The sequence below is a fragment of the Saimiri boliviensis genome, chromosome 9 (genome assembly GCF_048565385.1).
Source record: "Saimiri boliviensis isolate mSaiBol1 chromosome 9, mSaiBol1.pri, whole genome shotgun sequence".
NCBI classification, from domain to species: domain Eukaryota; kingdom Metazoa; phylum Chordata; class Mammalia; order Primates; family Cebidae; genus Saimiri; species Saimiri boliviensis.
This window is the reverse complement of record NC_133457.1, coordinates 98,873,806-98,890,214: the sequence shown is the minus strand read 5'-3', so window position 1 is coordinate 98,890,214 and position 16,409 is coordinate 98,873,806. Positions and strand designations below refer to the sequence as shown.

At 39.9% G+C, this 16,409-nt stretch overlaps 1 protein-coding gene and 1 pseudogene across 7 annotated transcripts in view; both read left to right on the top strand.

The window, feature by feature from the left end:
* NCOA6 (nuclear receptor coactivator 6) overlaps window positions 1-16,409 on the top strand; it is a 123,762-nt gene that overhangs the window by 47,958 nt on the left and 59,395 nt on the right. For all 7 annotated transcript variants that reach the window (XM_074406420.1, XM_039479321.2, XM_074406421.1 and 4 more), the window contains 2 exons: window positions 4,622-4,903; window positions 7,057-7,212. In XM_074406420.1, the coding sequence (XP_074262521.1) occupies window positions 4,669-4,903; window positions 7,057-7,212 (391 nt within the window). In that variant the 5' untranslated portion in view covers window positions 4,622-4,668. The remainder of the gene's footprint in view (window positions 1-4,621; window positions 4,904-7,056; window positions 7,213-16,409) is intronic.
* LOC101048013 (riboflavin kinase-like) lies at window positions 7,220-16,408 on the top strand (annotated as a pseudogene).

Here is a 16,409-nt window from a genome sequence, read left to right as displayed (position 1 = left end):
CACCTCCTAGGCTCAAGTAATTCTGCTACCCTAGCCACCCAAGTAGCTGGTACTACAGGTGTGCATCACCACACCTGGTTAATTTTTAAATTTTTCATAGAGACAGGTCTTACTATGTTGGCAGAAGTGGTCTCAAAATCCTGGGCTCAAGCGATATTGCAGCCCCAGCCTCCCAAAGAGCTGGGATTACAGGCCTGAGCTACCATGCCTGGCCTATTTTATGTAAAAAGATTCCTCTGGCTGCTGTCTGGAGACAGACTGGAGGACAATAAGAGTGGAGTCAGGAGAGACCTGAAAGACCTCTTTTTAATGAGGTTGTTTGTTATTTTATAAATTTGTTTAAGTTTTTTGTAGGCTCTGGATATTAGACCTTTGTAAGATGGGTATATTGCCAAATACTTTGTCCCATTCTATAGGTTGTCCGTTCACTCTGATGATTGTTTCTTTTGCTGTGCAGAAGCTCTTTATTTTAATTACATCCCATTTGTCAATTTTTGGTTTTGTTACTATTGCTTTTGGAGTTTTGGTCATGAAATCTTTACCCATGCCCATGTCCTGAATAGTACTGACTAGACTGTCCTCTAGGGTGTTCCCTCCCCACCCCTCCAAGACAGAGTTTCACTTGTTGCCCAGGCTGGAGTGCAAAGGCGCAGTCTTGGCTCACTGCAACTTCCGCCTCCGGGGTTCAAGTGATTCTCCTGCCTCAGCCTCCCAAGTAGCTGGGATTACAGGCATGGGCCACTATGCCCAGCTACTTTTGTGTTTTTAGTACAGGCGAGGTTTCTCCATGTTGGTCAGGCTGTTCTTGAACTCCCAACTTCAGGTGATCTGTCCACCTCGAAGTACTGGGATTACAGCTGTGAGCCACTGAGCCCAGCTGTCCTCTAGGGTTTTTATAGTTTTAGGTTTTATGATTAAGTCTTTAATTCATCTTGAGTTAATTTTTGTAAGGAAGGGATCCAGTTTCAATTTTCTGCATATTGCTAGCCTGTTCTCCCAGCATCATTTATTAAATAGGGAATTCTGTTTAGTCATAACTGTCTCTCAGATCATAGCACAATCAAATTAGAACTCAAGATTAAGAAGTTCATTCATAGCCATACAACTACATGGAAATTGAACAACCTGCTCCTGAATGACTTTTGGGTAAATAATGAAATTAAGGCAGAAATCAAGAAGTTAATTAAAACTGATGAGAACAAAGAGACAGCATACCAGAATCTCTGGGACACTGTTAAGCAGTGTTAAGTGGGAAATTTATAGCAATAAATAAATGCCCACGTCTACAAGCTAGAGAGATCGCAAGTTAACAACCTCACATCTCAACTAAAAGAACTGGAGAACGAAGAGCAAATGAACCCCAAAGCTAGCAGAAGACAAAATCAGAGCTGAACTGAAGGAGATAGACACATGAAAAACCCTTCAAAAAATCAATGAATCCAGGAGCTAGTTTTTGAAAAAATTAATGGGTAGATAGATCGCTCACTAGCTATAATAGCAAGACTAATAAGAAAGAAGAATTAAATAAACACAATCAGAGATAAGGGGGCTATCACCACTGAGTCACAGAAATGCAACCATCCAAGAATACTATAAACACCTCTATGCACATAAATTAGAAAATCTAGAGGAACGGGATGATGAATGCAATAAACCACCATTGGTACATGTATACCTATGTAACAAACATGCACGTTCTACATATGTACCTCAGAACTTAAAGCATAATAAAAACAATAAAAAATAAAGACTGTTTCCACTCAAGAAAATCTAGAAGAAATGGATAAATTTCTGAATACATACACTCTGAACTGAACCAGGAAGAAATATACCAATTAACAAGTTCTGAAATTGAGGCAGTAATAGATAGCCTACTAACCAAATAAGTTTCTTAAAAAAAATTTTTTTTTGGAGGGAAGGCCAGTAATTTTTCATAAACTGACTCAATTTCTTGTGTGTGTGTGTTTTTTTTAAGCACTGTGTAGTGACCATAGTATTGTTAAACTGATAATTCCTATATCTGCCAGTAGAAGGTTTTCCAGATCTAAATACACAGCCTTCATGTCATGACCAATGGCCTGTTTAGGGAGACTATTAAAGTCCAGGCTTTTTAGCTAGTCGCCTTCTTTCTGGTTAAAGATTCTTTTGGAAAATGTTTCTTAGATTTTAAATTGTTTTCTTGCAGTTGTTCCAACTTGGGAATAGCTGCTAAATAGCTATAGTTTTTTAGGCAGTAATTATTTTTCCTTCTGAGCAGAACTTTTAAGCTCTAAAAATCTTTATTAGGGCCGGGCTTAGTGGCTCACGCCTGTAATCCAAGCACTTTGGAGGCCAAGGCGGGCAGATCACCTGAGGTCGGGAGTTCAAGACCAGCCTGAACAACAGGGCGAAACCCTGTCTTAAAAAAAAAAAAAATCTTTATTAGTTGTGTTTAATTACCTCTAAAGTTTATTAAAAATCTGTTAAATGCAGATGGCAATTAAATAAGGACCATGGTATTAATTTGAGATTTTCTGACTGCTGTTGTTTCTTTTGTTTTTTAATTTTTAATGTTTTTAAAAATTGAGACATGGTCTCACTGTTACCCAGCCTGGTCTGGAACTTCTGGGCTCAAGCAGTCCTCCTTCTCCTCTGTCTCCCAAAGTGCTAGGAATACAGGTATGAGCTACTGACCCTGCTGTTGTTTCTTAACCACCCAAATCAGTTTCATTTTAACATTCATAGTACTAGAAAAGGATATAATTGCCAGAATGCAAGGTGCTCTGCTCAAATTTGGAAGTATTTTTTTCCATATTTTCTTAGAGGAATTTTCCCCCCAAAGATTGCTTAGGTTGGTTTTTGGAAAATCTTTGCTGTTGAAGTTTAGTCACTAGTAATTTGTTTATTTTATTTTATTTTTACTTTTAGAGACAAAAATCTTGCTGTCACCCATACTGGAGTGCAGTATCACTATGGTAGCTCACTGCCGCCTCAAACTCCTGGGTTTGAGGGATCCTCCCACCTCAGCTTCCTGTGTAGCTGGGAGCTATAGGCATGCACCATCACACTCGGTTAATTTTTTTATTTTTTTGTAGAGACAAGGTCTCACTATGTTGCCCAGGCTATTGTTAAACTCCTGGCCTCAAGCCATCCTCCAGCCTCACTATTTTAAAAAGAAAACTTGGTCTGACATGATGGCTCACGCCTATAATCCCAGTACTTTGGGAGGCCAAGGTGAGAGGATTGCCTGAGCCTAAGAGTTTGAGACCAGCCTGGGCAATATGGCAAGATGCCATCTCTATAAAAAATTTTAAAAATTAGCTGAGCATGGTGGTACATGCCAGTAATCTCAGCTACTTAGGAAGCTGAGGTGAGAGGATCACTTGAGCCCAGGAGGTTGAAGCTGCAGTGAGCCATGTTTGTGCCACTGCATTTCAGCAACAGAGGAAGACCCTGTCTCAAAAAAATAAATTAAAAAAAAAAAGTTAGACAGTTTTTCAGTTACTTTTTTTCTTTTATGCAAGGAATATAACCATATTACCACCTAGTTTTATGTTTCCTAGTTATTTGCAGCATATTTGGAAAATTATCAATGATCCTACCAACCTAATATAGTTGCTTTTTAGGGAATTAATTTTCTTATCCATCTTTTTTAAAAGAAAGTTGTAATTATAGTTACAGATATAAAGTAAAAATTTTTATTACTTTAATAATATAAATAAGTTCTATAAAGACATAAAAGGCCAGACACGGTGGTTCACACCTGTAATCCTAGCACTTTGGGAGGCCGAGGTGGGTGGATTGTCTGAGCTCAGGAGTTTGAGACCAGCTTGGGCAACATGGCAAAACCCCATCTCTACTAAAACTACAAAAAATTACAGGTACACACCACCACACCCAGCTAATTTTTGTATTTTAGTAGAGATGGGGTTTCACCATGTTGGCCAGGCTGGTCTCAAACTCCTGACCTCAAGTGATCCGTTCGCCTCAGCCTCCCAAAGTGATGGGATTACAGGTGTGAGCCACTGTGCCCGGCCCTTTCATGTAAGAATTTTTGAGTGTTTATTTCTGAATCATTATTTTCAGCCATTCCACTATTAACCCTTTAAAAGTTGTTTAAAATGGCTCATGAAAGACTTCAGAATTTTAGGTAATCATCTAGTTGCTATTAGTTGGGTCCAGTTGTGCTTTGTAGTTTGGAGAAAGAGGAGGGCTTTAGAAACTTTAGCCCCTTTTAAACTTTTGTCAGGACAGAAGTAGGGGGAGTCTTGGGAAGCCCCTTGCTCTGTGGGGTCAACCAAAGGCCTATAATTCTCAAAAAGTATGTGCTTGTTTTATTTTCTTGTTATTTTTTGTTCTCTTCTCCTGACATTGTAGGTTTACAAAAAGGTAGCATGTAACATAATAAAAAGAATGTTAAATTTAAAGCTGGTTTATTTTTATTTTTGGTAACTGTAAGAACTAATTGTTTTAGAATATCATAATTAAAATAGTTTGTCTTCTCTGTAATTTCTTAATTTTTGTAGTATTTTCTTATTACTTGTCAAATAAATTATAATTTTCACAGAACTATGAATTGTACATTGTTGAATGCATAATTATGCATTGTAATGCTCTTTTGCATCTTCTTCTCTTTTCAAAGGTTTTCTTATTGTCCACTTGGCATATACTTCAGGAATAATATTCACCATGGTTTTGGATGACCTTCCAAACTTAGAAGACATCTATACTTCCTTGTGTACATCAACAATGGAAGACTCAGAGATGGATTTTGACTCTGGACTAGAAGATGATGACACAAAATGTGATAGTGTTTTGGAGGATTCCACAATTTTTGTGGCCTTCAAAGGAAATATAGATGATAAAGACTTCAAATGGAAATTAGATGCAATATTGAAAAATGTACCCAATTTGTTACACATGGGTAATTTGCTTTAATTATTTTTTCTTCTTGTACTGTTTTTGAAATGTTTGTCCTTCCATGGTTATCTTGAGTTTTACAAAGTGTTTGCTAAATTGGATCAAAAGGCTGAATTTAAGTGCAAAAGTGGAATTTTAGGATTTTTATATAAATGTTTTCTTCCTTTTAAGTATGTAAAAGAACTGAACATAATAAAGTATTGCTTATCTTGGAAATTCTTAAATAATCTGCTCTAGTGGATAAAAGTAATTCTCAAGACCCAAATTTATTTGTTTTTAACTCTCTGATTTTCATTTTCCTTACCTATAAATTAAAAAGGTTAAACTGAATCTTTAAGGACCCTTAAAACTTAGAAAACTTATTCCATGGGTCTGCTTGTAATGTACTTTAAATTTATTCCCTTAGCTTTTATATCAGAAGTCACTCGATGACAGCTTGCTGGATCTGGTCTGCAGCCGTATGTTATTTGGTCCATGATAGTGTTTGAGATTTAGTTTGTTCTTTAATGTTTCAGGCTTGCAGTAATGCTAAAATGTAGTGTTTTATATCCTAACTAAAGCTTAGTTGTCAGTTTTTTTGTTTTGAGATGGAGTCTCGCTCTGTTGCCCAGGCTAGAGTGCGGTGGCATGATCTCGGCTCACCACAGTCTCTGCCTTCCAGGTTCAAGCAATTCTTCTGCCTCAGCCTCCCGAGTAGCCATGCGCCACCATGCCTGGCTAATTTTTGTATTTTTAGTAGAGACAGAGGTTCACTATGTTGGCCAGGGCGGTCTTGAACTCCTGACCTTGTGATCCGTCTGCCTCAGCTTCCCAAAGTGCTGGGAAAACAATATAAATTTGACAACTAGGCACTCAGCCTAGTTGCCTCCCTGTGTCTGTGACTATCTTGCACAAAGATGCCTGGTGAATATTTAAATATGAGTATTAAAATTTCAAATACGCCAGGCATGGTGGGTCATGCCTGTAATCCCAGCACATTGGGAGGCCAAGGAGGGCAGATCACTTGAGATCAGGAATTTGAGACCAGCCTGACCAACATGGAGAAGCACCGTCTCTACTAAAAATACAAAATCAGCTGGACATGGTGCACATGCCTGTAATCCCAGCTACTTGGGAGGCTGAGGCAGGAGAATATCGCTTGAACCTTGGAGGCAGAGGTTGTGGTGAGCTGAGATCATGCCATTGCCTTCCAGCCTGGGCAACAAGAGCGAAACTCTGTCTCTAAATAAAAAAATATAAAATTCCAAATATTTAATTTGGAGGTATAAAATTGCTTGACATTTTACAAACTGTTAAGAATAAATCTATTGTTTTCCTTTTTAGTGCCCTTTCTTTAACTGTAGTAGATTATAGCTGTGGATTCTCTAATATCCTATAGTTGTCATATCTGCATCCAGAATTTTTATAGAATTTCACTTGAAATTTGGGGCTCATGTGTTCTCAGTTTCTTGAGCCTAGAAGTAAACATTATTCGGTTTGTTTATTTAGAAGCAGGTCTCACTCTGTTGCCCAGGCTGGAACGCAGTGGCGTGATCTTGGCTCACTGTAGCCTCTACTCCTGGGTTCAAGTGATTCTCCTGCCTCTGCCTCCTGAGTAGCTGGCATTACAGGCATGTAATGCACACCCACCTAATTTTTTATTTTTAGTAGAGACAGGGTTTCTTCATGTTGGTCGGGCTGGTCTTGACCTCCTGGCCTCAAGTAATCCATCCACCTCGGCTTTCCAAAGTGTTGGGATTATAAGCATGAGCCTATTCTATTAATTTAAACTTACCTCTCTCTTCTTCCTTATGGTCCTTTCTCTTTCTTGCTGCTTTCCATTTATTCATTGCCTGTGGTGTGCCAGGTACTGTGTTAGGTTTTTTTGCATGTATTATCTCATTTATACCTCAAATCTCATGAAGTAGGGTTTTCATAGTTTTAGAGAAGAAAAAGATAAGTTTCAGAAAGGTTAAATAGCTGGTTCATAGTCACCCAGGTGCTAAGTAGCAAAGCTAGGATTAGATTTGAAATCTGTAGCTACAAAGCATATGCTCTCTTAGCTATTCCAAGCTGGTGCTCCACCTTATTCTTTTGCTCTTTTGGTTTGTTTTTTAATTCCATGTCCTCTGGTGGCTAAAAGATTACTAATATAATTCTTTTTCTTTCACAATTAAGAGTCCAGCAAGCTAAAAGTACAGAAAGTGGAGCCCTGGAACAGTGTGCGTGTGACATTCAATATCCCCCGGGAAGCAGCGGAGCGGCTACGGATCCTTGCACAGAGCAACAACCAGCAGCTTCGAGATCTAGGGATTCTCTCCGTTCAGATTGAAGGTCTTTTATTTTGCCATTTGCCCATCTAGACCAAAATCGTTACAGCAGTAGAATATAGCATGATTTTCTATGCCTCTTTGTCTGTTCCTCTGCTCTTGTGTTTCAAGAATGCCAAGCAACCCATGTAGCTTGTACTTTGCTTTGCAGCTCCTTAGAATGAGGAGGGACTGAGGTTATTGCTGAGTCCTGATAGTCTTTAGCATCTGCAGCCTTGGACTCCATTCCTTTGGCTAATTTTCATCATCAGTCTTTCAGACTTTGATTTTATTGGCATCCTGACCAGGAATTGATTTGTCTTATTATTTTTTTTAGTTGTGTGGTTTTCTTTATTGTTGTTGTTGTTTTTAGAGACAGAGTCTTTCTATGTTGCCCAGGCTGGACTCAAACTCTTGAGCTCAGATGATCCTCCCACCTCAGCCTCCTAAGTATCTGGGACTACACATGTGCCACTGTGCCCAGCTTAACATCAATTTAATTTACTTCCTTCCACCAAATAAACTTTAGTGTTTATTCAGCTAACAGATTATGAAGCCTTCAGCAGTCCTTTTGTAGCAGCATTCATTTCAGTCTCGCTCTGTCACCCAGGCTGGAGTGCAGTGGCATGATCTCAGCTCACTGCAACCTCCACCTCCCAGGTTCAAGCAATTCTCCTGCCTCAGCCTCCTGAGTAGCTGGGATTACAGGTGCATACCACCATGCCTAGCTAATTTTTATATTTTTAGTAGAGATGGGGTTTCACCATATTGACCAGGCTGGTTTTGAACTCCTGATCTCAGGTGATCCACCCTCCTTGGCCTCCCAAACTGCTGGGATTACAGGTGTGAGCCATTGCGCTGGCCCACAGTATTCATTTTTAATATTTTCACCAGAATGATCTCTTTCAAAATGAAAATTGGATGAGCGTGTGCACACATAGACCCCTACACACACACACACACACACACACACACACACACACACACACCCCCTACACTCCTAGCTTAATATCCTATTATCACTTGGTATTATTCAAAGAATGAAAACCAAACTTCTTATCATGACCTCAGGCCTTACGTGGTCTCTCCTCTACCTTCCTCATCCAGCCTTATCTTGTATAACTCTCCTCCCTTCCCCTCTGTATTCCAGCTTCTCAGCTTTCTCTTCCTTCTGCCACAGGTCCTTTGCATTGATGTCTTCTCTAAATGAAATACTCCCCCCTACCAGTCCCCCTTCCCCTAGTCCATGCCTGCTCAGCCTTCAACTATCAGCTTAAATTTTGAGGGTGTATTTTCTGAACTCCTTTGTCAAGTCAGTCCTTTGCTATGTACTCTCACAAAAGTTTGTTTCTCTCCCTCAGATCATTTATCTCACACTTTCATTAGAGCAATTATTTGATTATTGTTTTATCCCCCATAGACTATAAGCTTTAGCATTTGGAATACAATGATAAATATTGTTCTTACTGTTAAAAACTCAGAAGAGTTTATGACTTTAGTAAGGAAGACAAACCTGTGAGAGATGTAAGTACCTACCATGTGTGGGGGAGATCTTTGGAAGCTCAATGAACCTTCCTTCCCCTCCTGTGTTGATATAACCAGGTGACAACCAGCAATTCCAGCTTTCCCTTTCACTGTAGGCTAGGTCCTCCTGGCCCTGTGCTTACTTAGAACCTAAATCCTCCATGAAACCTCAGCAACTAAGGTCATCATTTTGTTTATAGAAGTGAGACACATTTTATGCAGTCCAGAATTGTAGGTTACTGTGCCCCCAAAGGGGCAAAACCAACAAACAGATTATTTAAAAGGGTTATATTTAGATTGAGAAATGGGATAAATTTCACCATTTGATAAATGAGAGAATAGTGGCTTAAACAATAACCACTTCAATTTGAAAAATGTTGAATTATCTAAAAGGATCCAGAAAAGTAAAATTAATTCACAGCAATCTGTAGGATGAACTAGTAGAAAGAGTGGAAGTCGAACAACTATTGGATAAAATCACAATATGAGAACTGTTTATACTTTAAGGAACGCATTGGTTTCTTTAAAACCCCAGATGTTTTATGGTCTATGTTACCTATTTAAAAGCTTTTCGAGAGATGGCTTTGCTGGGAGTTGCTGGGCGGGTTTGTGGGATCGGTATGTCTTTGGCATCGCTCAGCCCCTGGTGCCAAGTGGCAGGGAGAGCTCACACTCCTGTCCCCCGGCTGGTCGGGGATCCAGACACCGCGTCAACAGCGGCTCCGCTGGACGCGCAGACCGGACCACAGTCCATGCCCCGAGCGGACTGCATTATGAGGCATCTGCCTTCTGCCGCGGTCAAGTGGTGCATGGCTTCGGCCGCGGCTCCAAGCAGCTGAGCATCCCCACGGCTAATTTTCCTGAGTAAGTGGTAGATAATCTTCCAGCTAATATATCCACCAGCATTTAATATGGTTGGGCCAGTGCTGGAAGTGGAGATGTCCATAAGATGGTGGTAAGCATAGGCTGGAACCCATACTACAAGAATACGAAGTCCATGGAAACACATATCATGCATACCTTCAAAGAGGACTTCTATGGGGAAATCCTCAATGTGGCCATTGTGGGCTACCTCAGACCAGAAAAGAACTTTGATTCTTTTTTTTTTTTTTTGAAACGGAGTTTTGCTCTTGTTACCCAGGCTGGAGTGCAATGGCGCGATCTCGGCTCACCGCAACTTCCACCTCCGGAGTTCAGGCAATTCTCCTGCCTCAGCCTCCTGAGTAGCTAAGATTACAGGCATGTGCCACCATGCCCAGCTAATTTTTTGTATTTTTAGTAGAGACGGGGTTTCACCATGTTGACCAGGATGGTCTCGATCTCTTGACCTCGTGATCCACCCGCCTCGGCCTCCCAAAGTGCTGGGATTACAGGCTTGAGCCACCACATCCGGCCTGAACTTTGATTCTTTAGAGTCACTTATTTCAGCAATTCAAGGTGATACTGAGGAAGCTAAGAAACTACTAGATTTACCAGAACATTTGAAAATCAAAGAAGACAATTTCTTCCAGGTTTCCAAAAGCAAAACAACGAATGGCCACTGATGAAAAATTGTATTATTTATTCATTCACTGTTTTCTAGTGTTTCTGTGTTTATTACTGTCGAGCCTCATTTTGGTTATGTTTTAAAAATCAAACACTTTCCTACAGTTGTGAATTAAACAGTACAATGCAGTTACCATATCATGCTTCAGCTGTTAAATGAAGCCCATCATGTCATAGCACTAAAAGTATTCATTTAAAAATCAAGATTTAAAAAATACATATTGATTAAAATGTACCACTAGAAAGGTATTACTTGTGTGTAAGTATGGGTAAAAAGGCAAGTCACTAGTTTGAGATGAAAAATGAAATTTTCGTGGTAAAATACCAACATGTATATACTTGTATAGTGTATACTTCTAAACAAAGAAGGCTTACAAAAGTGAATGCATTAAGGCCAAGTGCAGTGGCTCGTGCCTGTAATCCCAGCACTTTGGGAGCCAAGGTGGGAGGATTGCTTGAGCTCAGGAGTTCAAGACCAGTCTGGGCAACATAGCAAGACCCCATCTCTATTAAAAAAAAAAAAAAAAAGGAAATGCATTGTATAGAAAATTGATAGTTTATCATAAACCTACAGGGAAGAAACCCAGACTTTGTATTTTTGATATTTTGTGCATTAATACATTACAAACATAAAGATGTTTGTAAAATTTTTAGTCATTTTCTTTGAAGTCACATCATTGTACCATCTTCATTTTTGTATAGAGCTGCTTCAATTCTAAGTCCTCTGGACTTCCCTTATCTGTTTTTTGTTGTTGTTGAAGACAGTAAAATAAGTGTTTTCAAATCTTAAAAAAAAAAAAAAAGTCTTTGAAACCTTAATTGATAGTGTTTTTCTCTGGAGAAGGAAATACCAGTTTTTTCTCTTAATCAGACCTACTTCCTTCAGGTTCCTAAAAGGATAAAACTCTGATTCTCCCTTAATATCATAGCCATAAATTAAAACATGAGTACTAGCAAGGAAACAAATAGAGAACATATTTTAAGAAATTATGAAATTCACATGTGACAATGATTATCACATTGCAGAAAGAGTTCTTTAACTTTTAGGCTACATGCATGTCCCAGGTGATCTTTGTTCCCACACTACTGGAAATTTAGGCAGGAGTGGAAGTGATGGCAGCAGCTATTGCTTTTGTGGAGCTGGGCTGTTGATTTTGTAAGTTATAAGAAGGAATGCTGGCCAGGTGCGGTGGCTCACTCTTGTAATCTCAACACTTTGGGAGGCTGAAGTGAGCAGATCACTTGAGGTCAGGAGTTTGAGACCAGCCTGGCCAATGTGGTGAAACCCCGTCTCTACTAAAAATACAAAAACTAGCTGAGGGTGGTGGTGCACACCTGTAGCCCCAGCTACTAAGGTTCCTAAGGAGACTGAAGCACAAGAACTGCTTTAACCCAGGAGGTGGAGGTTGCAGTGAGCCGAGATCACACCACTGCATTCCAGCCTGGGTGACAAGAGCGAGATTTCCTATCAAAAAAAAAAAAAAAAAAAAAAAAAAAAGGCCGGGCGCGGTGGCTCAAGCCTGTAATCCCAGCACTTTGGGAGGCCGAGGCGGGTGGATCACAAGGTCAAGAGATCGAGACCATCCTGGTCAACATGGTGAAACCCCGTCTCTACCAAAAATACAAAAAATTAGCTGGGCATGGTAGCGCGTGCCTGTAATCCCAGCTACTCAGGAGACTGAGGCAGGAGAATTGCCTGAACCCAGGAGGCGGAGGTTGCAGTGAGCCGAGATCGCGCCATTGCACTCCAGCCTGGGTAACAAGAGCGAAACTCCGTCTCAAAAAAACAAAACAAAACAAAACAAAACAAGGAATGTTGCCACTATCATGTCTGCTGTCTGCTGCAAGGCTTGTGGGACAGGTTGTTCTCCCAATAGTCCATTCTTTATTGACAAATACTCCCTGTACCCTTCCTTTTTTGAGTTTTGGCCAGGGAGTTGGGGAAACATCTTTTTTGAGGACATTTTGTGCCCTCTTTGTAAATTCATGGTGATCTAAAGTGGTAGTCTGCTTTTTCTGTAAAGAGCCAAGAATAAATATTTTTGGCTTTGCAGACCGAAAGGTTTTAACTCACAAGTACTCAGCTCTGTCTTGTAGGGCAAAAACAGCTATAGGCAATATGTAAACAAGTAAACATGGCAGGGTTCCAATAACACCTTATTTAAATAAACATGCAGTGGGCTGGATTTGGCCCACAGGATGTAGTTTGTGGACCCCTAATTGGTAAGTTTGGGAGCCAGTAGTGTTCTCTTTAGCATGAATTAGCACATATGCAGTTGGCAAATAGGAGAATGATAGCAGTATAATGTAGAAATTCTGTTTATTAATATGTGATTTTTTTTTCCTTAGGTAAGAGGTGTTGGAAGAGTAGAAGTAGAATTATAATTATCAACAAGAAAAAGCTTTTAGCTCAGCTGTTGCATATGTGGTAGTCTTTTCAGCTCTATTAAAGTTAAGACTGAGAATATACATAGTGTGCCTTCTTGATGTGTATCCCCCAGCCTTGGCCTTGCGTGGCTCTCAGCTCATGACAGGTTGCATTTCCTCCTGTGCCCACCTTAATGGCACCCCCTCTGGCTCAGAGCTCCACTGCATCTACATTATCTCGGCACCTTTAACCAGACATTTTCATTCCATTTTTTCCAGTGTTTTGCCTCTACCAGTTAATTGCTTTTGTTACAGCTCTGGTTACAAAGTCTCATAGGTTTTGTATTTGCCCCAACCCTGTTGTTCTCAGTATAAGATCTGATTAATGTCAGGTTTTTCAGGAATTAATTTATCATGTAGAAAAATGTCTATAATTCTTTGTAAGGTTATAATGAGATGACCATTATATATTTAATAGCTAATGAGCACCTGCCGTATACCAGGCACTATTTTATGTATATAGGATATAGTATATATGGTCGTATAATTTATCATCTAATTAGGATACCTTTTCTTTTTTTTTTTTTTTTCCTTTTTTATTTTAGAGAATCCTTACCCTGATTTACAGCCAACTTTCTTTTTTTTTTGAGACAAGGTCTCACTCTGTCCCTTGGGCTGGAGTGCAGTGGTACAAATACAGCTCACTGTAGCCTCAGCCTCCTGGGCTCAAGTGATCCTCCCATCTCAGCCTCCTTGGTAGCTAGGACCACAGGTGCGTGCCACCACACCTGACTAATTTTTCATAGAGATGAGGTCTCACGATGTTGCTGGTCTTGAACTTCTGGTCTGAAGCATTCCTCCCACCTTGGTCTCCCAAAGTGCTGGGATTACAAACGTGAGTCACCATGCCCAGCCTAAATTAGGACACTTCTGAAAATGAAAGAGAATGCTATTAATTATGCTGGAACAGATGTAAAGGAACTAGGACAGACTTGCGATTACCCCTGTATGGTGATGGGGGAGGCAGGCAAGAAAGTGAGTGAGTGAATGATTACGTGGAATGTGCTCTGCAGAAATAGCAAGATGTTATGATAAAAGTTACCTAACCTTGGACAAGATGGGTCAGAGAGGCCTTTTTGGGCGTGTGACACTTAAGGTTACATGAAAACTGAGAAGCTAGCTATGCGAAGAGTGCAGAGAACTGTTCTAGGCAGAGGAAATCACATGAGCAAAGGCCTTGAGGTAAGAAGCAGCCTTGTGTGCCTAAGAAACTTAAAAAAAAAAAAAACAACCCACTGGAGCTGAATCCTTGTTATTGAAGGAGAAAAATAGCATGAGATGAGAGGTTAAAGAGATAGACCTAATAGGGCTAAATATGCGCAGTCCAATATTGGTAGCTACAGACTGTATGTTGCTGTTGGGCACTGAAAATGTGGCTAGTTAAAACTGACGTGCTGTAAGTATAAAATACATACTAAATTTTGAAAACTTGGTATCCCCCAAAAGAATGTAAAATATCTCAATAATTTTTATATTGGCCAAGCTCAGTGGCTTATACCTGTAATCCCAGCACTTTGGAAGGCTGAGGCCAGGAGGATTGCTTGAGCCCCGGAGTTTGAGACCAGCCTGGACAATATAGTGACACCTTGTCTCTACAAAAAAAATTTAAAAGGAAAAGAATTAGCCAGGCATGATGGCATACTTGTGTAGTCCCAGCTACTTGGCAGGCTGATGTGAGAGGATCACTTAAGCCCAGCAGGTCCATGCTGTAGTGAGCTGTGATCTCACCACTGCATTCCAGCCTGGGCAACAGAGGGAGACCCTGTCTCAAAAAATAATAATTTTTACATTAATTACATATTGAAATAACACATTGGATGTATTAAGTGAAATAAATTATAATTAATTTCATCTGTTTCTTACTGTGGCCTCTAGAAAAATTTAAATTGCATGTGTGGCTCGTACTGTATTTCTATTGAACAGCAACTTGGCTAGGTAGATAATTTGAGGCCTTGTAGAGCCTGTTAAGAAGTTTGGCTTTTATTTCTAAAATAGTGGGAAGCAATGGACCTGTTTTGAGCAGAGGATTGATATGAAACTGATGTCCTTTTCCAGAACAGTATTCTTTCTACTTAGAATGTCTTAACAAGTTTGGTATATTAATAGTTCCCTTCCTTTGGTGGAAACCCTCATGACCTGTGTTCTCTTTCTCTTTTACACCTGACTCCTAGAGGCAAGCTAGAGCATCTGGTAGCTCCCAGTGATTTCTTCCTTTTTGGTAGGATGTTTGTTCCCTGTGACCAGCAAACCTTCCTGTTTAAAATAGACATAGAAAGCTGACCTAGGCTGAGTGTGGTGGCTCACACCTGTAGTAATCCCAGCACTTTGGGGGGCCAAGGCAGGTGGATCAGGAGGTCAGGAATTCAAGATCATCCTGGCAAATGTGGTGAAACCCTGTCTCTACTAAAAATACAAAAATTAGCTGGGTATGGTTCCACGTGCCTGTAATCCCAGCTACTTGGGAGGCAGAGGCAGGAGAATCACTTGAACCCGGGAGGCAGTTTGCAGTGAGCCAAGATCACGCCACTGCACTCCAGCCTGGTGACAGATCAAGACTTCGTCTCAAAAAGAAAGAAAGAAAGCTGACCTATATCAGTGACAGGACAGAGGAGACTGCCATGCCTCATTAACTTTCTGCTTTACCATCTGACCCTGTGAATCAGAACCCTTCAATATAGAAGGACTTAAGTGAGTGCAGTCTTTCAGCTCAGCAGCCACAGACTAGTTATATTTTAACTCTCCACAAGGTGGTGCTCTCTTATTATAACAATAGTCAAAATTATGGATTAAGTACAGGAAGCATTCTGTAGCTTGTTTCAGACACCTTTTTTGTCATTGGACCAAGTAAGATTTAAGTTGCCTCTAAGTTTAGAGTCTACTTAATTGGAACACTTCTAGTAACATTACCTACGAGGGTATTGTGAAGCTCAAAGAAGATAAAATTTAAAATCGTATACATAGCTGGACATGCTGGTATGTGCCTATGGTCCCAGCTACTCAGGAGGCTGAGGCAGGAGGATCCCTTGGGCCCAGGAATTTAATGCGGTGGTGAGCTATATGATTGTGCCACTGCACTCCAGCCTGGGTGACTAAGTGAGACCCCATCTCAAAAAAAAAAAAAAAAAAAACCTATAGAAATATTGGTCCTGTCATCATGTGTTTCAGAAAGTAGATTTGTAGCACCCTATCTCCTCTTCATTGCATGATTTTTTTTCCTGCTGGAAATATGTTTATATTGCAGTTATTGAAAGGAAATGGTATTTTGTTCACAAGTGTTAATGTCCCTGTACCAGTATATGTTATTTCTTCATTAAACCTACTTATATTTAATATCTGCCTTCTGATCATAAATTACCAAAAGGAAGTCTAGGATTTTGCAAGTTTTTGAGAACATTTTCTTCCATTACACACACACCCCACACACAATTGTTAAGATGGCTGAAAATGAATATTCAGAGTTCCAGGATCTCTGTTGATACTAAGTATCATTCATAATTGCGCTGCTTCCCTATTACAAGTAAGAATTGGTTATATCTCCTTGTGCTTCAAGCAACCTACTCAGATGGGTTGAAGAAAGACCCATCTAGAAGGAACTTACCCTTTTTGTGGTAGAAAACTAACCATAAGTCTTCAAAAATACAGAAAACTAAAGCAATTTTATAGCTTTCTATAAACAAAATTTGCATCTTATTCTAATGATTTCCTTTTTATAACTTGACTGTCATT